Source organism: Sphaeramia orbicularis, chromosome 7, assembly GCF_902148855.1.
Source record: "Sphaeramia orbicularis chromosome 7, fSphaOr1.1, whole genome shotgun sequence".
In the NCBI taxonomy this organism is placed as follows: Eukaryota; Metazoa; Chordata; class Actinopteri; order Kurtiformes; family Apogonidae; genus Sphaeramia; species Sphaeramia orbicularis.
In genome coordinates, this window is record NC_043963.1 from 26,965,789 (window position 1) to 26,990,801 (window position 25,013).

General features: G+C 39.7%; 1 protein-coding gene across 2 annotated transcripts; it reads right to left on the reverse strand.

Annotated features, from left to right (window-relative positions):
* Positions 1-371: 371 nt before the first annotated feature.
* col2a1a (collagen, type II, alpha 1a) lies at positions 372-24,291 on the reverse strand. 2 transcript variants are annotated; one of them, XM_030139059.1, is made up of 54 exons: positions 23,931-24,291; positions 21,968-22,174; positions 20,848-20,864; positions 20,669-20,701; positions 20,010-20,042; positions 19,829-19,882; positions 19,422-19,514; positions 18,802-18,879; positions 18,191-18,235; positions 17,990-18,043; positions 17,839-17,892; positions 17,419-17,472; positions 17,256-17,309; positions 17,083-17,136; positions 16,934-16,978; positions 16,749-16,802; positions 16,560-16,604; positions 16,407-16,460; positions 15,591-15,689; positions 15,422-15,466; positions 15,205-15,303; positions 15,060-15,113; positions 14,850-14,957; positions 14,697-14,750; positions 14,494-14,592; positions 14,358-14,411; positions 13,909-14,007; positions 13,649-13,702; positions 13,482-13,535; positions 13,253-13,306; positions 13,100-13,153; positions 12,283-12,327; positions 11,939-12,037; positions 10,912-11,019; positions 10,658-10,711; positions 10,497-10,550; positions 10,303-10,356; positions 9,843-9,896; positions 9,644-9,751; positions 9,441-9,494; positions 8,286-8,339; positions 8,014-8,175; positions 7,721-7,828; positions 6,819-6,926; positions 6,596-6,649; positions 6,361-6,468; positions 6,219-6,272; positions 6,025-6,132; positions 4,382-4,435; positions 3,706-3,813; positions 3,309-3,597; positions 2,443-2,630; positions 2,101-2,343; positions 372-1,996 (listed from the first exon to the last, which is right to left on the reverse strand). In XM_030139059.1, exons 1-54 carry the CDS (start codon positions 24,022-24,024, stop codon positions 1,850-1,852), a joined length of 4,464 nt encoding a protein of 1,487 aa, XP_029994919.1. In that variant the 5' UTR covers positions 24,025-24,291; the 3' UTR covers positions 372-1,849. The 2 variants fall into 2 exon arrangements, with proteins under 2 accessions (XP_029994919.1, XP_029994920.1); XM_030139060.1 differs by lacking the exon at positions 21,968-22,174 and having other exon boundaries at positions 23,931-24,273.
* Between the last annotated feature and the right edge of the window lie 722 nt (positions 24,292-25,013).

Below are 25,013 nucleotides of genomic sequence, written 5' to 3' on the forward strand. Positions count from 1 at the left end.
TTATTACTCAGGACAGACCGGAAAGGAAGCAGGCCACAGTACAGACAAGTAGTGATGCACCTGTTTAGATGTGTCATTACTCTAGAAAATACTTGATTCCAGTCGACAAAATGTTCTTTATTTCTGCCTATTAATTCAGACAAACAGAAGCCAACCACATCCAGTCCCACCCTGAAATCGGAGAGCGAATACAGTACTTTTGTTCTTTTTGTTATGAGATTCCCTCATATGATAAACACACATTTTCATCACAGTTTTAAACGTTCAAACACACACACACACTCATACAAACTACACACTCACAGTCACAAGTAACTGACCCCAAGAAGAACAGCTATAACAGGAAAAATGTACAAGCACACATGGATGGATCTGTTTAAAGAAGAAATACATCCCCACACCATTTCTGTTTTTATTCAAAACTCAATTAAAAATCAACGTCATTCTTAGTTCGGTTTTCCTTTTATTTCCAATTTACATCAATTAGAAGTGTAACAAAATAAAAACAAAAATGATCATAATAAAATTAATTAAAAAAATGTACACGCCCTCACACACACACAGACAACCCACCCTGGTTGTTTGTTTTTTTTTTTTAATTTTATTTTTTTTAATTTCCTTGGAGTCCCACGTTCAGGTTTGTGGTCTGGACTCCAGAGGAAGCGTCTTAAGTAGCCCCTGTCTCCCCTGTGTTACCCGACTGCACCCCTCCTCATCCAGGGTGGAGTGTGAGTGTGTTGTGTGAGGCTAGTGGGAATCGGGAAAGGGGGTATGGGTGGGGGGGGTCATTTGGTGGACACTGAACTCATAGCACCTTTAAAAAAAGAGAGAGCAACCCAAAGCAAAGATGGCCATTCAGCCCCAGATCCACCTGAAAGCTAATTTTTGGTGAGCTCAGATTTCAATTCAGCACGTTCACTTTGTTTTTCAGCGTGAGGTAGCTATAAACAATCAGGATGACTACAGTAAAAGCAAAACAAATTTCCCTCAAATTCTTTGAAACTTATTTTTTTGTTCTTTTTGGATGAGAACTGGGTAAAATGCCTCCTTGTGATGGGCAGTCAAGAGGTGCAGGGCATTGGAACATACATCCCAAATGTGACCTCACTTTCCAAAAAGTGTTGGTGTGCATATAGACACATGTACACACATAACGTGGAAATATATATAAAACCATCTGGTTGTTTATAAACACAGACTTTTACAACAATAGAACCAAGGATTTATAATACACAGTAAAGGTTTCGCTCCCCGCTCATGATGGACAGGCTCGGAGCACCTGGATTTGGTTTGACTTACTGAGACTTATCTTTTTGGTCTATACTGATTCAATCTGCCATATTTGTGTCAGGAGGGAAACAGGGAGGGAGCTGGAGTAGGACTGGGACAGAGGGTGTGCGGCTGTTCTGTAGTGGAAGGGGCATGTCTTACTTACAAAGTGAACCCGTCCAGTCCTACCTCAACTCTGCCCATTCAGGTTAGACAATAAATAAGTGACATCAAGCCATGTTTCTGTTCTCCATAACTTGTTCGCTTGGTCCCTCTTCCTCCTGGCTCTGACTCATTCCCGTCAACAGTGGGCCATGGGAAACATGACTGGATCTCAGGAAGTGGGTTGACAGAGAATGCTGGTATGATGTACAGATATTGCCGGTGCCCTTCAGTGCTAACATCCAGGGAGTACAACTTGGAGAGCACTTCGTTGTGACAGAAAAAGTATCAATTTTCTTTATAATTTCCAGTCTTCTTTATTGTGGAAGTGTGTGTAATGTTTCATGGTTGAGTTTATTTATTTCCTGTTTCTTTTTTTTCTTTTTTTTGGTGGGGGGGGGCATTGTGATATTCCACTTTACAAGAAGCAGACTGCACCTACATCCACTCCAAACTCCTGATCCGCTCCTCCGATGTCCCTAGGAGCAATGTCCACGATTGGCAGACGGGAGGTCTTCTGTGTTTTGTACTCAAAGACAGTCTTGCCCCACCGGCCTGTATGTTTCTGTTGGTTGTGGGTAGAGACATTTGTCAAAAACAGCCCAACACATTTGCTCACATTAAATACATTCATGTTAAAAAACATAATTCTTTGACGTCTATTCTCACCTTGCAGCCATCCTCCAACACACTGTATGTGAAACGACTGTTGCCCTCTGCACGGATCTCCACATCGTTGGAGCCCGCCAACAGCAGGGCTTTCTTCAGGTTGCCTGTGGCCTGGTCCATGTAGGCGATGCTGTTCTTGCAGTGGTAAGTGATGTTCTGGGATGCTTCAGTGGACAGAAGCCTCAAGAAGTTCAGCTGAACAGCAGCAGCGTTGGCAGCGGGGCCATCCTGAGCGTAGCTGAACTGTAGGGTCACATGACGTGTTAGTGAATGAATCAACATCCTTCACATTGAAAATTATGTTTTAAATGAAGAAAAAATCATCAAATTCAGTGCACTCACGTGGAATCCTCCGTTCATGGTCTCTCCAAACCAGACGTGCTTGCTGTCCTTGCTCTTGCTGGTCCACCAGTTCTTCTTTGGTACCTTAGCGATGCTTGGGTAGACGCAGGTCTCTCCAGTCTCCATGTTGCAGAAGACCTTGATGGCATCAGCTGTGCTTCCGATGTTGGGATCAACCCAGTAGTCACCTGGAGAAATTAGAAGAGTGATTTAATAGGGATTAAAGCCAAACGCTCAATCCAACTTCTGCAATTAGATGCGAGCCTCTTGGATGGTTCATAACAACCCCCTTGAAAAAGAGATGGTGTGTTTCAAGGGACTATCCTTAATATAAATGAAATACAAACACCAAAACAAATATGCAAGTTGTATATTATGTGGAGTCAAAATCAATACGATCTTCAGTTACGGTGGTTTTATGTTAAATGCTGTTCTCTGGTGAATATGAGGATTTCCAATTTTAAAATAAATTTCTTTTTCACAGATTTCCACAGTAACATAATTATATAAATGAGATACATATAGTATTACCTTAACATGAATGAACATGAATGCAATTTTTCTCTCCAGAGGTTGAGAAATGTGTCTTGTGAGACTTTGCTTGTGTTTTCATTGGTTTGAGCTTTCTGATGTTACATGGTATAGAAACAGGTGCCCCATCAGTCATGGAACTGTTACATTATCAGTGTGTGTATGTGTGTATGCATCATCAGAGTTGTAAATGATGTTTTTTTTAAATCACATGACAAGTTGACAGTGAAGTGGTCTGCAGTTCACTGAATTAAATGAAAAAATAGACCTTAGATAGAAAGAAATGAGCCATAATCCCAACAGCAGTGTACTGTCTTTCATCTGCCTCTACGTACCGCTCTTCCACTCAGGATGGCACAGTTTCAGGTCTCTGCAGGTACGGGCAGGGTTCTTCTGGGTTCCATCAGGACTGCGCAGGTTCTCAATCTGGCTGTTGAGGGACTTGAGTGTGGCATCAACCTCAACATCGTGCTGCCTCAGGGAGCTGGAGGCCTCATCAGCCCTCATGTATCTGAGAGGATCGGGGGACTTCTCAGTCTGACCCAGGCCGGCAAAGGCAGACATGTCGATACCGGGGCCAGGAGGACCAGGAGGACCAGGGGGTCCAGCATTACCAGGAGGACCCTGAAGAAATGTCAGAAGCAAGAGGTTAAATAAGACCAAAACAGTATATACAACTGTGGTGGTTATTCATTATCAGTAGACTTTAATTTTTTAGGATATGCCACGTACAGCAGGACCAGTTTCTCCAGAGCGTCCACGAGGTCCAGGAGGTCCAATGGGGCCAGCCTGTCCATTAGCTCCATCTTTACCAGCAGGTCCAGATGGTCCAGGGGGTCCCTACAGAGACAGTGAGTGTTACTCAAAGCAAAAGCTCAAGTAAAAGCTTACGGATTCTGGTCACTTTTCAGTTTCACCTTACAGTCTGCATTAAAAAAATCTGATAAAGCAATTCAAATGCACCAGCAGTCTCTTTCTAGTCCCCCATCACCTTCAGAACCTTCTTTCTTATTATGCATTAAGATTATTTGTATGGTGACATTTCCTTTCATTTTCTTTATCATGCACACTGCTTAGCTAATCTACCATAGATATTGAAGTCCATTTCCGATCTCAGCAGAAGTGGTTTTACAAATCACAGTCTCCCCTGTCTGTCTGCTTCTTTCCTCACACAGAGTAATTACAAAATGTCTCAGCTGCCCATCTTATCACAGCAGTGGGTAATTAAAGCACGTGGCCTTTCCTATCCCCATCTTCGTCAGGTGATTGGAGAATTACAAAGAGACTAACCTGTGCCCTTCATTACCATCACATAACTTGGGAGTTGAAGCTGGCAGGATGGAAAACGGGATAATAAGGCTTTTTTTTCCCACTTCTATCACACTTTGCTTTTGCTTAGTTCTCTCACCTTAGCTCCACTAGGTCCGGCAGGTCCAGCAGCACCGGCATCTCCAGCGGGGCCCTGTGTGAACACTCAGATTAGATGTTTGATATCACATGAAAATAGTACTAAAGGGATAAACTGTGAAATTTAATTTAGTGGAAGGTGTATTCAGCTCCTTTATTTCAGTGTAAGTAGTAGCATCACACTGAAAATATGTATGAGTTTGTAACCATCATTAATTATCAGCAAAATGTATTTAAAGTATGAAAAGTCATCATTATGCAGTAAAATGGTCAGTATCAGTGTTTTACTATTATTTATAAAGTTTTAAAATTAATTTCACACGTGGGGTTGGCCAGGCAGTAATGGATGGACAGCCTTACTACATTTTTGTTTGTCCTTTCACAACTATTTATGGTAGAAAGATGAATGATGCCTCATTTTGCAGGGAATAATGAGCACTTTTACATGTGCGATTAAAAAAATGTTTTAACCTAATTTTCTGGCTTAAGAATAGTAAAACCCCTCAGTAACAGATGGACAGAACATTAACATCTGTTCTTGACCACTTTATAAAACCTGCCTTGAAGTGCCTTAAAGTTCCAATTTTCATAAACCTGTAAAATCTTTGCTCCTCTAAGGTGTCTATTTTGCAAAACAGTAAACAGTTTGTATTTTTTCAATATATAAGGGCATGAAATAGCAAGAGTTTTGCTAAGCGTTTCAGTAACGGATGCACAAGGGATAATAATTACAAGTTGCAATTGTTTATTCAGCATATTTATCAGTATATTGCATATATAATATCTACAAAGTCAAATACCTTAATAAACTAATGTAATACATTTTTTACATATATTTATCTCAGTTTATTAGACATTTGTAACCACTGTAAAAAGAGTAACAAAAGGTTTTTAAATTGACCTTACAACTCATCATAAGTATATTATAGGTCCAACAGAAGAGGATCAAAGTGATGCTTTGAATTGCAAACATAATTTTATACTGAATATAATGCCATCTAAGTATTTTTTAAAACATTTTTCTAAACAATAAAACTTGTGCTGGACTCTAGAAGTAATGTACTTTCAAAATCTAAAAAAAAGTCTTCAAAAGGTGATTTTAAATGTATTTTTTGATCTAAATGTTAACCTTCCCTTGGCCTGCCCCAGGTATATTAATGCATATGTTGCATTTTACCTCAGGATATGTTAAAGTTTGAGCTCATATGAACTACTCTTGATGAGTTTATTCTAGAGCAATGCATCATATTCTGCAAAATCACTGTATGTTTGTAATGTTGCTGTATAACTTACCATGAGCTCAGAAAAACAGGAAAGTTTTCAGCTTGGTAGCAAAACCTTTTACAGCTAATTCCAGATGAGGTGTTAAAGGGTTTATTTAGTATCATAAGGGGAAGAATTTTCTCAACCCACAAAGAAACATTTTGTGCTACAGTTAATTAGAAACATTTGGAATCCACTCATTTGGAAGGGGGTGAAAAATTAATCTGAGGAAACTAAATCTGGAAGGAGAACGTACATGATGTGCTTCTGAGATGTAGTGGAGTTGCAGAAAATAGAACCACCCTGATACAAGTACCTCAAAGATGTATTAAAGTATCAAACCTGAGTGAAAGTACTTAATCGTGAGTGTGAATTACTTACAGGAGGTCCAGGAAGACCCTGCAGACCAGTGAATCCACGGTGACCCTTCTGTCCTCTCTCTCCAGCCTCACCAGCCTCTCCCTTGTCTCCGCGAGGTCCTTGTGGTCCCTAGGATGAAGGTCTCTCTATGTTAACCTGAAACACCCAATCAAATCTAATGAAAAATGATCGCAATGAGAGATGATGATACTTACAGCCATTCCTCTAGCACCACCTGGTCCAGGGGGTCCAGCAGGTCCTTGAGCACCCTATGGGGAAAAAAATGAAGTGTTTGTGCTTCATCATGATGATATGAGACACACATGTTAAGATTTTGTAGCGTATGGTTTCACTTACAGACTCTCCTCTGTCTCCTTGCTTGCCGAGGGGTCCAACGGGTCCAGGGGCGCCAGGGGCACCGGGAGCTCCAGGAGCACCAGCAGGACCGGTGTTACCACGCTCTCCCTACAGAAGGACACATGTTTATAACTTAGTAGAATGTACATTAATATCAAGGATCATTAAAGTCCGTCTGTTTCTATGTTTAACAGATGTTGGATAATGAGTGCGGTAGTTTTGACTGGTCTCTCACCTTGACTCCTGCAGCTCCATCTCTACCAGGAGGTCCATCTGCTCCAGGTGTTCCCTAAAATATAGAACCAATGTATTAATGACAGAATAATCTATTACAGTGTGTTTATTAAGTACAGCTCTTCATCAGATTTCACTAGTGTCAAGTATGAGAAAAATGAAATTGCAGCTTATTTACCAGTGTCTTTACTTTTTTTGTTTACTGTCTTTTGCTCATTTCTAACCTCTCTGCCAGTCTCTCCAGCAGGTCCAGTAAGTCCAGGAGGTCCAACAGGTCCAGGTGGGCCACGGTCACCAGATGAGCCAGATGCTCCCTGTTTTCCAGGCTCTCCCTAAATACAAAGAGAAATATCATATTAGCTTCACACTGAGGTCTTAATGATGCATTTACACACTGAGGTAATAGTGTATTTTCATGTAAAACTGGTTGGTGGAGTTATCTGTCTGTCTGATAATCTATTTGTATATTGACATTAAATGCCCAGAACAATGTGGATGTTAATAGATTCTCACTCACTATTTGAATTGAATTTGCCATTAATCATAATGGCAGAATGAATGAATGAATGAATAATCTCATAATACAGATCACTACTTATTTATGTAAATAGCAATAGAAAAATTTAAATATTAACTACATTCTGCAGCACCAAGTTGGCCTGCTATTATGAGTAACTATGTGTAACAAATTTAGGCCTGTCTAAAAAAACTGACATGAATCTATTTTTGGAAATAGGATAAGATTTATGGAATAAATTACATTAGAGTCCTCCTCCACTCCAGAACTTTAGTGGACCTTACTCTTTAAGCTTCACTGTTTCACCCAGAATGATGTCTGTGCACATATTAATGCTCTTCTTGTTTGTAGCCTGTAGCTACAAGCAGAACATCAGGCCAATCATGACTTTTACACATACATTGTGGACACCTGAATCAATTTCTGCTCATGAGAAGAAACTGGACTAAGAGAACAGGAGATCATTTTTATGAGGCTATTGCACCTTTTTTGTGCAAAAATTACAGGATAATTTAACTTGGAATAAAGGTTTCAGAGTACGTATAGAATATCTAATAACAGGAATGGAGGGACTGTAATTTTTTCCATGTTTTCCAAGGAGGAACCTACAGAAGGTCCAGGAAGTCCAGGGAAACCTCTCTCTCCACGCTGACCAGGCAAACCAACAATACCACGGGATCCAGCCAGACCCTGAGGACCTGAAGGTCCATCAGCACCCTATAGAAACAGGACAAACAGGACTGTTGTCAGTGGTCATTGTTCTGTAATGTTAACTCAGACTTCTTTACATTTATTTGAACTATATTTAAATCACATATTCCATATTGTCCCAGTCTATTAACTGTTTATAGTGAGCATTGTTTTTCCGGTCTTTTGTGGTTCAAAATAAACTCCAGACTTACAGGTGGTCCATCTGCTCCAGCCTCTCCCTTCTCTCCCTGAGCACCAGGAGGTCCACGTAGTCCAGCATCTCCCTGTCTTCCTGGAGGTCCAGCATCACCACGGGCACCCTTTGGTCCATCTTTACCAGCAGGGCCAGCAGGACCTGCAGCACCAGGGTTACCCTGTAATGTTAAGTGTGAAAATGTAAGTGGAGATACCCTTTATCATAAATCATACATGATGAAAATTTACAAAAAAGAACTTTGAATTCTAAAACTGGAGAAATACTCACATTAGGACCAGGAGGTCCAACTCTGCCAGCAGCACCAGGGAAACCTGTGGCACCCTGTCAACAGAAAGAAGAAAATACATAAATATGACCGGCCTTCTATAGAGTACCAGTCATTATATCATCTATTATTAAAGAGTACTGGGATGTTAAGTGATTTGTAGCTAGGATTCAGAAAATATTTACATTTTAAAGTCACACTGGTTTGGTGGGAATATCTCTGCTTGTGTAAAGTGCATCAAATGTCCAGAATCCCAGCAAGAAGTTTCTGGTTGAACTGATTTGGTTTTCAATCATGACAGACTTTGTATCACCACAGCTACAACCATTTGTGGAGGTCATTGAAATGCAGTCATTTTTCTAAAGTTTAACTGTGTGAATTCAATCAAATTATGCAGATTGTGCACATTGATCTGTGAAACAAAAAGACTTCAAATAAATATGAAAGGAATCAGCTTTGGAATGGGCTTATGAAGAAAAAAGGTATTTAATTCAGGCATTTTACAAAGTCATCCCTGGACTAATGAGCTAATATTCTTAGTTCATTTGAACAATTTGTCCATTTTCCAAATAAGAATGGTTTAAAACCATAAAAAATGTACCCATACTGTCACATATAGAATAACTGCTACTGTACTATTTGACGAACCATTTCGATTAAAGACAAAGATCCTCAGGTGCACACTTACATTTAGGATCATTAGCATTAGCCACAGAGGCCTGTCACTACTGTAGACTTTGGTACAAAGCTCTATAATAACTGTCATCTTGTAAAGAAATTAACTGTAATAACTTATTTGACCACTGCAGCTTGTATTTATTAAATCCATAAAGACTAGTGACGCACAAAAAAAAAATCAGTAGGTCAATCAATCTTTCAGTAAACTTTTCAAAAATCACTTTTTTCTCCAGTCCCCCAGAACTTTACCTTCAACATATGGTTCTTGTATACATGACTATGTGGATATATTGTATATTGAGTGCATTTTTAACTGCTTATTCTTTCGTGCAGTGTGTGAAAAGGTCTTGTACATTCAGATTCAATCAAGAAATCACCTGAAGGTCCTAACTGTGCATGTGTACAGGCTATACAGTATATCTGGATTCCTTTAAGATAATCTGTAATGTTGTTTTTTTTCTTTTTTCTCAGTTACTTACAGGAGCTCCCTGAGCACCACGGGCTCCTTTAGGTCCAGACACACCAGTAGGACCCTGAAAGACAAGCAGCAAACACAAATTAACCAGGTTCTTTGAGAATTTTACAGATTTTTGGGTTACATTGAATGAGATGTTTGCAGAGATAGATAACATTTGAGCTGACATATATTAGTCTGGTTATTCTGTTGTAGTCAGGTACCCACCACAGGTCCAGGAGCTCCAGATGGTCCCTGAGGTCCAGGAGCACCAGCCTCTCCCTTCTGTCCACCCTCACCAATCTCTCCCTTGACACCAGGCTGACCATCTGCACCCTAGATAGTAAGACAGAGGGAAAAACCACCATAGTTATATCAAATGGGAGGTGAATAGAAGTGAAATCTGTAATATGGTCATTTTACTTACAGGAGGTCCAGCAAATCCAGCAGGACCAGGAGGACCAACCTCACCACGGTCACCCTAAAAGAAAACAGGTCAGATTGTTGTTTAATGCAAACGTAATTCAAGGTATGGATGATGTTTTCTATTTTATTTTATATTTCTAAATGATGAAAAGAGGCAGTGAAGGTCTCAACTTTGTATGAATTGACTGGATTAACAATGACTTCCATGTTTTTTTATAATTTGTCCCATTATGTCCTCCTTTATGTTAACTGAATGTCTTTTAATTGGGTTTCTGTCGGTAGAAGCCAGAGGCAAATTTCCCTACACTGTGGGACAATAAAGTGAATCTTGAATCTTGTAGTTTGACTTTGCTACAGTTCAGTTAATTAACTGCCTTCTGGCTTCCTGTTCTGAGTCTTTTACTTTTATGGATTAGCCACGCAATAATATTGAGTCAAAAAAGACATAAAGAAGAACTTACAGGGGCACCACGAGTTCCAGGAGCACCAGAAGGGCCAGAAGGTCCAGTCTCACCCTGGACAGAACAGACAAAAATTAAAAATTCCAATTAGCCCAAACAACACACATTACATTTAAAAGTTAATGCACAAATGTTTATATTAGGTTAATTTTCTAGTGTATAATAATATAATGTAATTTCTTTTGTGTTCTTACCTTGGCACCATTGGGACCAGCTGGGCCAGGAGGACCAATGGGACCAGTCAAACCCTTGAAATAAGAGAATACAGATTATATGAGGAAGGAAATACTGGAGAAAGAATGGATATTCATTTGGAGTGATGACTTTTAGCATAAAAATTAAGAAACCAACTCACTCTAGCACCGTCCTTTCCAGGAGCTCCCTCAGGTCCCTTCTGTCCATTATCACCCTGATGGGCAAAGAGGAAGGCTGCATGTTTATCATGTACAAAACTAAAAGAATAATCATCCAGAGTCATCAGGTGGAATATGTACCAACCTCTAGACTCTACACTCTGTTATGAGTTCAGTGTCTAGGCTGCATGCCAACACACAGATTAAACCTCAAAGCCCAATGATGAAGGCAACTATCGAGTGATGTATTACGCACTCTGTCTCCTTTGGCTCCTGGGATGCCACCAGTTCCTCTCTCTCCTGGCATTCCCTGCAGGCCAGGGGGTCCTTGGGGTCCAGCGGCGCCAGCAGGTCCAATAGCTCCCTGACAAAGACAGGAGTTTTGGATTAGTGATGAACTGTTAGTTATATTTGTCCATGTTTTTTAGTATTTATATGAGATTGTGGAATACAAACACAGACATGTCATTCAGCTTTCTAACTCTAAAAGTTACCTATTATACCAGCAGAGGTTTATTAAAAAAAAGTTGTAAAAATTCTTAAATATAACCAGTAATGTTTCATTTATCATCTAATATGCTATATTGTTTATAGTGTATTTTTTGTTTATTCTAATGTTGTGTCATACTGTTTGGTTTTGTTTTAGTGTTGTGTCTTAAAAGCCTATAAAGTCCTATATATACTTAATCAGTTGCTTGATATTAAATGTAACAGTGCTTACATGTATTGTCCCTGTCAAATAAAATGTAAAATAGAAAAAAAATCTTTTATAGAAACTGAGAAATTCACTAAGCTGCAGGTGAGAACAATTACAGACTAATAGTCATTCTAAATGTTGTTCTGGTCCTGTTTTCTTAGTCAAATTATATATCAAAGTTATACTGCATAGGCTTTTTGTTATTAAGTTGGTTAGTAATATTCTTATCACTCCTCCACTTATTATCTGCTATTTTTGCTGTCAGTTTGCACCTAACTTGTGAACTTTTTCCTTACTGGAAGTATTTGCTTTTAAGTCATAAAAAGCTCTTCACATTTATGAGTAAATCTAATGATAAGGTCCTGAGAGGTGACTCATAGATATCACAAAGCTCAAAAAAGCCTATTTGATTATGTTTCTTTATATATTTCTAGAACAAACAATTATAAATCTAGTGAAAATACATCTCAGTTTTTATCTTTGTCTCTTTCAGTTTACACACTGTGAATAACTTTATGTTGGACTGCTTAAAACCAAGCTATACGGGTGACTCTAAACCTTAAATCTGTTTCAGTCCTCCACTGACCTTGGGTCCATCACTTCCGGGTGTTCCAGGAAGTCCACGAGGTCCCTGAAGACCCTGAGGTCCAGCACCACCCCTCTCACCAGGGAAACCACGCTCACCCTGTTGGGAAAGAAGGGCAGTGGATCAGGAAGAGAAATGGCAGTAGAAATGATCATGTGACAGGAGGAGAAAATCTGGAGTCATACGTAATACTAGAAAAAAAAAAAAAATCATAATCATAATAATAATGAAATGTGTAGCTGTAGGATGTATGTGTGAACTGCAGGTGATAGCAATAAATATGTATCAGACATTTTTCATTCACTGGACAAAAATATGACAATGAGCTGAATATTGAAACTCACTCTGGCTCCAACAGCACCAGGAGCTCCACCCTCTCCAGGAACACCCTACAGAGAAAGAATAAACACTGTTTATGTATACCTTTAGGGAACATATACTATTTCATGTTCATAATGTTCTGATGATTATATTAAATGCAGAAGACTGAATCTTGTGTCAAATGCTAACATAAATTCTATTTACTGATTAGAGGGAGTAACTGTAGTGTTAAACTCTGCCTAGATTAATTTCTCTTGTCTCAATTTTAAGTTTTCAACATAGAAAACCACTTGCAGTTTATCAAATGTATTTCTCTTTACACATTCAAGATAATATAAAGTGATGCAGAAGTGGCGGGAAAATTGGTCAGGAAAGTTAATTTATGCACAATTTCACTGTTACAATTTTTGGCTATGTGATAATTAGATGGTCTCTCATTTACAGAGTTAGATACAAGTTTGGGAAACACTCAAAGTGAGCCACTGCGGCATCCCATAGTATGAAGAAGTGATCACACATCTTTTAAAACATTCTGTGAATCTTTGAGAGATTTACTTTTACATGCAGATATTGCTGTCTTAGAATTTCCGCAGGGTAATAAAAGTTTTACATATAGGATTGAGAGCCACACTGCAGCATTTCCATTTGACCAGAAGGCTCAGGATATTCAGACATGTCTTCACTGTGTGTGTGTGTGTGTGTGTGTGTGTATATGGGGGTGGGCATCATGCTTTTATGTACAGTTGATGATCACAGTTGCATCTACATCTGAATCTTTGTAAATCCAAGCCACACCTTAGTCACTGGATAAGACATAAGTTAAGACAGTAAATCCCTCACCTGGTCTCCGGGTTTTCCAGCCTCTCCAGGGGCACCAGCAGGTCCAGGCAGACCCTGAGCATCAGCAACACAATAAGTTTTTAATGTGAAATCTGGAAATGTGATCTAGTGTCATTTTTATGACTCTGCCAAAACTTTTGATGTAACACACACCTGGAAGCCAGAAGGTCCAGGCTGTCCTTGCTCTCCTCTCTCTCCAGCAGGTCCCTGTAATAATCAGCCAAGGACAAAAACAAATTAAATATGTCTAAACCGTCAGCTGTAAGAAATATAGTATAAGATTTTAATGATAATGTCAAAAAAAGAATAATCGCTGTGCTTGCCCTTAGATTTTTAATACAAAGAAACAAAGTTTAGTCATATTTCAGTGTAAAGCACTCACAGCAGGGCCAGGAGGTCCACTTGGGCCAGTTTCACCATCTTTTCCAGCCAGACCCTGTCAAGGCAGATATGTACATCAGTTATGACAAATGATCTGGTCGCATCAATTAAGAATCCTCTTGTGATGCTTGAAGGAAAATAGAGTATTTATGGAGGAAAGAAACTTACTCTCAGACCAGGACGACCCACAAGACCCTTCTCTCCTGGTTTTCCAGGTTCACCCTAATAAGGAAAAAATGCATTATTTGTCATCGAGTGCTACAAGGATCATAACTTGCTGTATGTTAGACATGTTTTCTCACAGAGATCTAGACAAGGATGAATTTAACCTGTATTAAGTCCTTTGTGTACCCGTTGTATGTGAGAGGAATATTTTTATTCTCACTTTACTATTATGAGGTATTCTTAAAGCCCCCAAAAAAACGTACATTGGCTCCTTTTGGTCCAGGGAATCCCATCACTCCTGGCTGTCCACGGGCTCCCTGAGGACCAGGGGGGCCTGGGCGACCGTCCTCACCAGGGGCACCCTGCCAGACACAAAGTAAAATTTACAGTTAAATAATATTATCCTGAGAGAGGAAACTTCAATATCATTCATGCTCCTAATGATGTTTACACCTGCACAGTCCTGGTAATAAGTCAGTGGAAGTTGCTTGTAGAGGTATTTCTACTGATTTGTTCTCAGATCATTACCCTTCTAAATGTCCAGAGTAAATGAGGTCTCAAATGGCTTCCTGGACACTTCATTTTAGTAACCTTTGCAGCTTAATATTCCCTGCTAGTGTACAGCTAAACTACCGTACTTTTTCATGTATTACTGAATGGCTACATTTTCAACCATGACAAAGACCAGTAAAAGAATCAGATTTGAACTTACAGAGGGTCCAACTTTGCCTTGAGGACCTGCATCTCCGGGACGTCCAGTCAGACCCTATAAAAGCCAGATCAGCATCAGTTGGGCTAAGAAGGATACATCTGAGCAAAACTGACAAGAATTAGGTCTCTGTACTCACTCTGGCTCCGGGGAGACCAGACTCTCCTGTGCGTCCAGGGTCTCCAGTGGCACCTTTAGGCCCAGCAGCACCGGGAACACCACGGTCACCAGGAGCACCCTATGAGGAGAAAGATTTTAGTCAGTTAGTGAGTAGAAAAACATCATAAGTCTACTAATGCTTGGTCACTAGTTAAATCCTGTTCAGTTCTCAGTTGAACCCACCTTAGCGCCAGCAAGACCATCTTGACCAGGGAAACCACGGTTACCGGGAGCTCCCTGGAAGCAGTAACAGAAAGATATGATTAGACTGTGTATCAGTACAACTTCTTCACAGTGTCACTTTTTACAGTTTTTTTTTCTGTCCAGATGACTCACTCTCTCTCCTGGAGGTCCAAGTGGTCCAGCAGCTCCAGGTTCTCCTCTGGCTCCTCTCTTTCCTTCCTCTCCAGCAGGGCCAGGAGGACCTTGAGGACCAGCAGGGCCCTGGCAAATTACAATTTATGAGTTAAGTGAAATAGTGAAGAGCTGTTTCAAAGGTTTTATGTCATTTTTATTAATAATCATTAACATCACACAGAAACTCACAAGTTCTCCCTTGGGTCCAGCTTCACCTTTGAATCCAGGAACACCAGGGTCTCCCTAGATGGACAACAACCACAACAATAAATAACCACACAACTAAACTGTACAGAGTTTTGACAGAGTTGTAGATTATTCTGTAAAGACTTACAGACTGTCCTTTTGGTCCCAGAGGTCCTGTTGCTCCCTGTGGTCCAGGTGGGCCACGAGGTCCAGGGAATCCTGGAGCACCAGCAATACCAGGAGCACCCTTTAAGATAGAAAGAGGCAACAAAACTCAGAATCATACAAGACAAAATAATAAATGTTATACAACAATACAAAACTGTAAGATGACATTAAAATGAGGATTAAAGGTTTAAACTCACAGCAGACCCTTTAGCTCCAGGAATACCATCAGTACCGGGGTTACCCTGTAACATGTTAGGATGAAAAGTGATGTATCAGTGTGTGTCCATGGTAACACTGACTGGACAAGGAGAAAAAACAGAATACAAATGATGCCTAAATGATTAGGATGTAGGATGGCAAACTCACAGATGCTCCTGCAGGTCCAGGTGATCCTGGGGTGCCAGCCTCTCCACGGGGTCCCTGAGCGCCCTCAGCTCCACGAGCACCTGTGGGTCCAGCTTCTCCCTGTCAGGACAGAATGAAGTCATTATTAGAAAACAGTGTTGGATCTGAATGAGTGAGGAGGAAAAGAAGCGGATAAATATGGATAGATAGGACTGAATTCAATTTATATAAAGTAAATACAGCAAATGAGGCAGAAGTTAATGATATTGGTATCAGTGTTGTCACCGTTGACAGAAATTACAATGTAAATTATCAGTGAGACAATGTTTTTCGTAGTTTAGTAGCTGTAGTTATCAAAACATTACAATGAACAAAACAGAAAAAAAAAATTAGCTTTGTTTTGATTTTTCCCCAATAAACTGCAGTTTCCCAGTTTTGGACCAATAAAGTCTATCTATCTATCTATCTATCTATCTATCTATCTATCTATCTATCTATCTATCTATCTATCTATCTATCTATTTGTAATATGGTTCATGGTGCACAAGAATTAAAAGTCTTTGGACAATTGGAGCCTTCATTAAACAATGATTTTATGAATTGCATCTGATGTCATGCATTATTTCCTCCTATCTGTTTCAGCTACTAATCAAGTGTTTCTTTCACACTAAATTAATTATTAAAACTAATACAAAATAGTCAATACATCAAAATTAAACTGACATTTCTTGTGCACTAACTGAACTAAACTCAAAAACATAACTGTAGAACTAAGTAATAAAAATAATTGAATCAGATGACCATTACACAGCAATTAGGATTATGTCATCAACAAACCTTTGCTCCTGGAGATCCTGGGAAACCGGGAGCACCAGCAGGACCAACAGGCCCCTGTCAAAAGAACATAAAATAGAAAAGTTAGATTTTATGTTTAAAGCCTTTACTGATTATCATGGAAATACAATTACATTTGGACAAATTGATACATACAGGTGGACCAGCAGGACCAGGCAAGCCATCATTTCCACGGGCACCCTGAAAGAGAGGAAACACAGGATGTTAGGCCTGAGTAAGACATCAAGGGATGACTTATAACCATCTAAAGAAGTAACACAGATCAGAGCAGCAGAAATCTAAATGTTCTGCAGGCTCATTAACTCCTATGAAGGTTGAACTCACAGCAGCTCCAGCGGCTCCAGGACGTCCTCTCTCACCAGGCAGACCACGAGGGCCCTATGATACAAGAAACAAACCATCAGCTAAAGATTTTAACTTGATCATAATAAGGAGGGTGCCTGTTTTTTTATGTAGAGATGTTCACTTTAGAGCCAGGATGCAGATTTTTAAAAGCAGTGTAAACTCACCATGGGTCCAGGGGCACCGTTCTCTCCAGGAGCACCACCCTCACCCTGAATAAGACAGAGATCAAACAAATGAGAATAAAGCCCCAGAGATGACAAAGTAACTCAAATGTGCAGGTTTTTTTTCATATATGCTGACATGGTGGGCGTACCTTGGCTCCTGCAGCACCATCTTCTCCCTTAGCTCCATCCAGACCGGGGTGACCCTACAGAAAAACAAAGACGCCCTTATCAGCATCCATCAGTCAATCATCAACTCCAGATAATGAACAGTAAGGATAATCTTATTTGCAGCTTGGTGAGCAGTAAGTTTAGGTCCACTTACTCTGTGTCCTTTGATTCCAGGAAGGCCAGGAGTTCCAGGGAATCCACGGGCTCCCTGAAAATAGACAAAAAAGATCAACTTCAATGATCTTTCTTGGCTTTGCCATGTAATTCTGACATTCAAATTTTCATTGAGCATAAAAACTACTGGTGGATGCACATGCCTGAGGTCCAGCAGGTCCACGCTCACCAGCTTTTCCAGGTTTTCCAGCCTCACCCTGAAAACCATCAAAAAGAGGATAAATGATGCGTGAGAACATGGAAGCATTGTTGTAAATATACACTTGTAGTTTAGGTTTTAGTGGAGCAAGTGCATCAACAGCAGGTGTGTTGTAAGGATACTGACAGTGCCACCTGGTGGTCGAGTCAGTTATATTGCACGTGTATGAGTGCTGACATATGATTAGGTGTACAAAATGTGTTGAATAATAATAAAGAAGCAGTGGAAAATAAATGAACAAAGTTCCAGACAGGGTTACCAGAAGTCCTAGTTCAGAGTTAATACAAATATTTATGTATGTTTTATTTGACGGAATAAATCTAGCATGGTTCTCTTGATATGAAGATAGACCCTTGACACTTACATCACTTCCTGGTTTTCCAGAAGGTCCAGGTGGTCCACGTGGTCCCATCGGTCCCTGAGTTTGAAGTAAAGGTAAGTCAGAGTCAATTTTCTGTTCACAATGTCAAGTGGTTTCAATCAATAGTATATACATTACAAATCCTAATACATACAGCAGGTCCAGGCTCTCCAGCCTCTCCAGCTGCCCCTTGGAAACCTTGGGGCCCCTATAGGTATGAATAACAAAACAGTGTATTATATACCTCCACATGTATGTGCTTCTGCACCATATATAAACTGAAATTACAGCAATAAATTCTGACATTTATTATTTTTGTAATTCTATGATTTATTTTTGTATTAAAGGTACTTACAGGAGCTCCAGTAGGTCCAGGAGGACCACGAGGACCCATAGGACCCTGCAAGGTAATATCACAACACATAAAGACCTTAGTTTAAATGTCATATAGTATAAATTTACAGAATTAATAATGCTATTAAAAGAGCTCAGCATTCATTTTTGTGTCATAAAATATTGTAAATGTATTTATCTCCACTACTAACAGTGGATTCTTTTTATAATACCTGTGTTTTTACAAACTATATATGCATATCTGTAGTGGGTTCTTGTACATGTACAAAGAGTTGTTTATAATATGGTTCTTGTTGAATGCTTGACACACTTCTAATTGTTTTGTGCATTTCCTGTGATCTCCAAATATACTCTGGTGAAATTCAGTGTCAATAAGAATATTCATCTGTGTTAAGGATAAGTATAGAGCCAAAAGGTGGCAGTGTTGCAATCTCCTGTGGAAAACATCTGGTTTATTTTCAATCAGGTAATATTTAGATACAAGCAATATGTAATGAGGGTTTTTTTTTTTGTTTTTTTTTTGTAACAAAAGCTACAAAAAAAATGTTTGCAATACTGGATAAAATAGCAGCCATGCTGTGACGTATAGACGCTGCCTGTTGTAGCACTTACCATTGGTCCTTGCATCACACCCATCTGAGCACCTCCGGCTTTCTCATCAAATCCTCCAGCCATTTGAGCAGCAAAGTTCTGTAAACACAAGGAGACGCAGAGTCAGTTTATGTGGTGCATCTCATCTGAGCTTACAGGTGCCAAGTGGGTCATTAGAACTGTGAAAAAGCTGATTCAATATATGATGAACGTCGTGCTTAAATGATCATAGCTAAGGATAAACTGGAAAAATGCATAATTCCTGCACATTTATATTTTCAGACATACTCTCCAAACAGATAAAAGGCACCCTTAGATACATAAATGGGTGCAGCAGATCTACACTGTGCTAAACTACTGTTGGGTAATAGTTTTTATGTGTATCTTTGGATCTGTTCTTTTACCTGCTCCTAAAATATTTTTGTTGACTCATGTTGTATATGACTCTACTCTTATGTGCTAAAAATAACATTTTCTGTGCTTTACAAACAGCATTAACACAACTCAATTCTCTTTAACGGTTGTGTCTATTCATCTATACACCTGTTCTTTTAATTTTCCCAATCACTTTAGTCAGAATATTGTGTAACGTGGCCTTCATGTGGGACTTGGAAATGTGATGTTTGTGTCCTAAGACTCACCCCTCCAAGCCCTGGTGGTCCAGGTGGTCCAGCAGGTCCGGGGTTTCCTGGGGTACCAGGCTCACCATCTCTTCCTCGAGGTCCAGGATTTCCCTAGGGAAAAGAGACAGGGGCATTTTCTATAATTCACCTGCCTTATTCTAACTGTGCCAGACAAAGGGGAGGGTCAGGTGACTCCGTCTGCCTGCTGTGTGTTCTGCAGCCTCTGAATAATAATTACACTGCAATCGCAAACCATATAATATTCCCCACCAGTTAATTGGTATTAATGATCTGCTGCTTGACTCAGTATTTGCCTGCTCATTAGAAAACTAAGACAATATTAGAACATTAATTGCTTCTAAATTATTCACTGAGTAAACTATAAGAGCATTTGCTGTTTTTTGGCACAGTTTGTTGTTTCTTACCTTATCACCCTTAGCGCCAGCTTCTCCACGTGGTCCCTGTTCGCCTGGGGGGCCCTGTAAAAGTAAAGATATGTATTCTCAGCAAGAATCACCATATGAATGAAATATGCTATTGTGCACTTATACACATCCTCATTAAAGGTCTTAAGAAATACAATAACACCAAGTAAGTGACATTTACCATAGGGCCTGGTGGTCCTTTTGGTCCTACAACCTATAAAAAGGTGAAGAGATACATGTCATTATTGGAAAAAGAGCCGGCTTATTAAAGGACCTGTCTTTCATGCTGTGTCCTGCTGAGAGTTTTTTTATTAACAAATTTACAGAAGAACATTCCAGCTTGGTCAGAGGTGGACATGAACCTAAAAACACACTCTGATGAGAATGTCGTTTGACAGGACAAGTTTTGCTGAAAACATCACCTCCTTTTAACCTCTGGTTTGGCTGACTTTGTTCCCCTGACATGTGTACTTGTAAGAAAGTCGCTGAGAGGATCTAAGAGGATTTGATGGGGTTCATTATGTCCAAGGAATGCAGGATTTTTCCTAATTCATTGGGAAGTTAGAGACATTGTTCATCCTACTGAAGAAAAGTGTCACTCCAACAATCCATGTTTTTTACATTTGGAAATTATTAAATGTGTGAGTGAATCTATTTGGTTTGTGTATTCTTATCTGTATTCTTAACTTCTTGAGAATAATCTGTATTATTTCGTATAAAGACATGAGATTTAGTTTGGAGAATAATGAGTCTGTGCTAAAAGCATTTCTTGTTTAAAACAATGGTTGGTCAGTGATTTGGTGCATTAGTTCACGTTGACCACAGAGGAGTCATACTTACATCTGCAATTTCTCCTGGTTCACCTTTCTGGCCCTGATTGACAAAAATATAGGAAGCATAAGTGAACTGAGCCAAGGTGATGATGTGATATGTGTCAGATTTTATGCTCATAAATATGCAGCGCTACATATTGTGAGCGTGCATTGATATCAGTGATTTTCCAAAACTCAGTGCCTCACCTTAGCACCAATCGTCTCTGATGTTGCAAAAGGAGAGAGGATAGGGAAGAAAGAACAAAAACATTAAAAGTGTAAAACAGCTCAGACTTTTTATTGATATAATTTAGAAACCTGCAAAGAAATCTAACAATTCTATGTGATCAAATACTATTCACCAAACCCAAAAGCAGTGAACCCATCTAGGTTGTATTAATGGTCAGATATAGTGTAAGGGTTACGCAGAAGCAAGCACGGACTAGAAAAAGAGAGTAAAGTGTTTAGTTGCACTGAAGCAAAAATGTAAATAATCATAAATAAGCTATTAGGAAGTGTATATATCAAATTTGATAGACTTAATTTGCAAACAGGTGATCCTGTTCCTGTCAGTCTGGGAGGTCTAAGCAGGAAGTGTCATCTCAGCAAATGTATTTTGGTCCAGCTGAGTGTGTATTTTTTCAAACTTAAGTAAGTAAAACAGCATATCTGTCCATGTGGTCTCTTTAAAGGCTCTGTGTGTCTATTTTCAGGTAAAATCATGCACCAGACAGTTAATACTAAAGAATTTGACTGGTTTGTGTAGAAGTGGTTAAAAGTAGAAAAGACTTCAGTCAATCTCTGAGTTCATTCTGCTGAATGGTTTTGTTTTTGGATGTAAAACAAAGGATCAGTTAAATCACAACAGTACTTGTAAAATACTCTATCATAATACCAAATAAATGAATGAATGAATAAATGAGCAGAAGCATCTCTACTGGTTTAGGTGAGAACCAGATAATACATGTCAGAATCTATTTGATTCCTTATGAAAGGGACTTCCATTAGGAGGGAGATAGTTTTGATCATGATGATCTGGCCTCCATTCAAACCAAACAAGCAGAGAATCACTTTGAAACAGGGAACATCGGGCACTGACTGAGCAAAAAGGCATTATTTCACTTTGAAAATCAGAAAAAATTCTAATGTTTTAGGGTCTCTAGAAGTGTTTACAGAGAGAGACTATGATTAATAACAACCAGAACCCAGATCAGGCAGCACATTTTCAGCCTGAGGATGCTCCCTATTCGAAGTGTTAGTGAGGGTGAAGTCAAAGCAAGCTAAAAGAGTAATTTATTTATAGGTATGTGAATAAATAAATTACAACCAATGGGGGCACTGGCATCAGCAGGGCAGATGGGACAGCACTCTCCAGATGGGATGATAGGGTTGGCACACTCTTTGATCTCCTCGCAGATTATCTCATCACACAGAACTGCTCCGCTGTCACACACACAGATACGACACGGCTCTGGCTTCCATACATCCTTATCATTATACTGCTGGCCATCCTGGATGCAGCCACCTGCCTCCTCTGCAGTGACCAGCAGGGGGTGCAGGGCGAGGGACAGAGGAGGGCAGGAATAAACGCAAAGGCAAGACAGAAAAGTAGATGGAAGAGAAGGTTAGATGGCGAGAAGCATTTATGCATTTATGCAACATAATGTGTTGGTATAAAGAATGTTGCAAAGAAAAGACGTGGTTTATAAGGGGGTATTAAGGGATGTAAAGGGGTCAAGGGGCACAGTGAGGAAGTGGGAGGAGTCAGAGTATGGGGGGGGGGGTAAAATGAAGGAGGAGTCATTAATGAGAGGGGGAGTAAATGTAAGTGAAAGGGGGAAGTAAAAGTTCCTGCATCAGAGCAATGCAAAGAATACCAAGTCAAATTGTTCATATTGAAAGCAGCATAATACAGAAATAAAATTTATGACTGCAATTATTTTAAAAAAACAGTGTATGAAGTATAAGAGGCCTCTGAGGCACATGTTAGTTTGACTCAAAACAGTTTGATACAAATCAGTAGCTGTGGATGTGAAAAGGATGTAAAAGTTTTCATATGGAGAAGATAAAATGTAAGGTCAACACAGTCAACAGTCGTGTCTGAAGGCTTTGGCTGAGGTATTTCACGTTGTTGGTTGAGTATATTTAACCTGCAGGCCTGCTCTGCCTGTATGAATGAACCCCTCTTACAGGGATACTGTGCCCAATTGACAAGCTGCTGCCTTAAGTAAACATGAGGTCCTTCAAAAATTCTCCATCTGGAACTCATACTGGTGTCAAGTGCCAGTTCAAACACATTGGGGAATTAAGAATGGCTTGATTTGTTTAAAGTATTCTGTTAAAGGCTGGGTTTTCTTTGTTATTTGTTTTCTAACTGATCTGTGTGAGTGATACTTAGCACATATGTGTTTGCGTTTCCAAATCTGTTAATAAATGTAAAGGTGGAGGGAATTTGAGGGAGGAATTTTGCAGCTTGCTATAAATAAAGCTATTATGTCCATCAACTGTCATCTCCCTGCCATGCAACCTGTCCTCTGTCCTGTGGAGTTAAAAACTGCCACTCCCTTCCTGCTCCCCTTTGAGCCTGCGAGTCTGGGGTCAAGCACTGTCTGACCCTGTCACTTCACATCATGAAGACCCCACGTTAACTCCAGCCAAACCCTATGGGAGATGTTAATTCAGCATGTCTTAAAAATAATAAACACACATTGAATTAGCTCTAAGTCACTCCAACAGGATTAATTTTCTGGTAAACTCTTATTTTTGCAACAATCTAGACCCAAACGACGTAGAAAAATGCACACAAGGAAAATTAAATAGTGTCTGCCTTTGAAAAAGTAATACTAAGTATAGTTTTTCTGTAACTTTGGGATTGAACTGAGGGAAAGGCTGAGAGGCAGGACTCAGGTGAGGACAAACAGGCTGTTGTTCACCTGGTCCTCCATCCCATACAGATGTGCCTTGACAGCCTCACCTCTCCCACAGAGGAAAAGGAAGTGTTTGCTTTGAATAATCAATTATTTCACATATGACACCCATAGCATTTCATACAATACAACTACTGTAAAAACAAATTTGTGTAATCTAACTGTCTGGGGAAAAAATGTCACCAATGTTGCTGTCCTGTTCTTCATTTAATATCATAACAGTGACATGTCATTTATTCACCAGTATTCTCATGAAACATCACTTAGAGAAAATTAAAATGAGAATAAAATCCTCATCAGAGTAACAGTCCAGTTTTTTGAAAGTACAAGGAGAAAACAGTCAAGAGAAAATGTGTAACTTACGGTCGCTCTCATCCTGACATCTGACCACGGATAGTAAAACAACTTGGGATGCTACAAGTAGCAGAACAGTCCTTGAGTCCACAAAGCTGAACATGTCTAAATATTAGACATGCAGTAGCTTGGGTGAGAAGTGAAGGGACGGTGGAGACCAGGCGTTCAGTCAGTGGTGTGTAGGTGTGTGTTCCCAGAGACTTATGGAACCATGCAGTCAAACCCTCCAAAATCTAAGTGGAATCCAAAGCGGGGCCCCAGCTGGCACTCTGCACCCACCGCGTCAGGGCAAGCACCGCGGTTTTATGTCCACTGTGCCTTGTATGGATCTTCGTATATTCCAAAATACCAGTCCTTCCCCCAGACCCCCTGTCAAGTTGAAACCTGAACCTCATCTCCCTCCCCTCAATTCAGCAGCATCTACTCTCCCAGGGATTTTTTTAACCAAGGCCCTCCTTCCTCCCTTGACCTGCTTGGCCTTGCCTGGCCAAAAGATGCACCTTCACTTTCACATTAAAATGTGACCTAGCACCAGCAGAGCACTGGCCATTCTCTGGTTTGGCCACATGCAAATGTGTGTGAATTAGGAAATCTCAAATCTCCTTATGCAAAAAGATTGGAAAAATGTTTCAGGGTCATTCTGATTGTTAGAGTGGCATTCAACTGGTTTAATCAAACGTGAACATTTTTGAGTAGAAATAGTGAAAGCAGAGCAAACCAAAAACATGTGGACTGAGGCAGAGCACATACTGAATATCAAATATGTTATGGGGTGTAAGCAGATGATTCAATTTTACTTGGTATTTGTAAAAAATCATTACCTACTGCTCAGTGATTCTCCACACTGATTTCTGATAATGTTAAACTACATGGATCTTCAAGATGTTGCAAGATTCTCTTCACTTTTTACACACAGATCACACTATTTATCAAATAAGAGGAGTGTCTTTTATAACAATAGAATAAGGGCAAAATTGTTAAAATATGCAGCATTATTGTTTATTTGGTCACACCTTTGTGTTTTGACTCTACAGATGAAACACAATTTTCCTTTAATTGCTTTGTGACCTAAACTGTCAGATTCCAGGCCTG

Excerpts from the sequence above, each read along its gene's own strand:
- col2a1a (XM_030139059.1), bottom strand. The coding sequence starts at position 24,024 with ATGTTCAGCTTTGTGGACTCAAGGACTGTTCTGCTACTTGTAGCATCC. Across the intron at positions 13,536-13,648 it reads TGGGTCGTCCTGGTCTGAGA|GGTCTGGCTGGAAAAGATGG; the intron begins GTAAGTTTCTTT and ends CTGCCTTGACAG. Across the intron at positions 3,814-4,381 it reads CCGGACCTAGTGGAGCTAAG|GGACCCCCTGGACCATCTGG; the intron begins GTGAGAGAACTA and ends CTGTCTCTGTAG.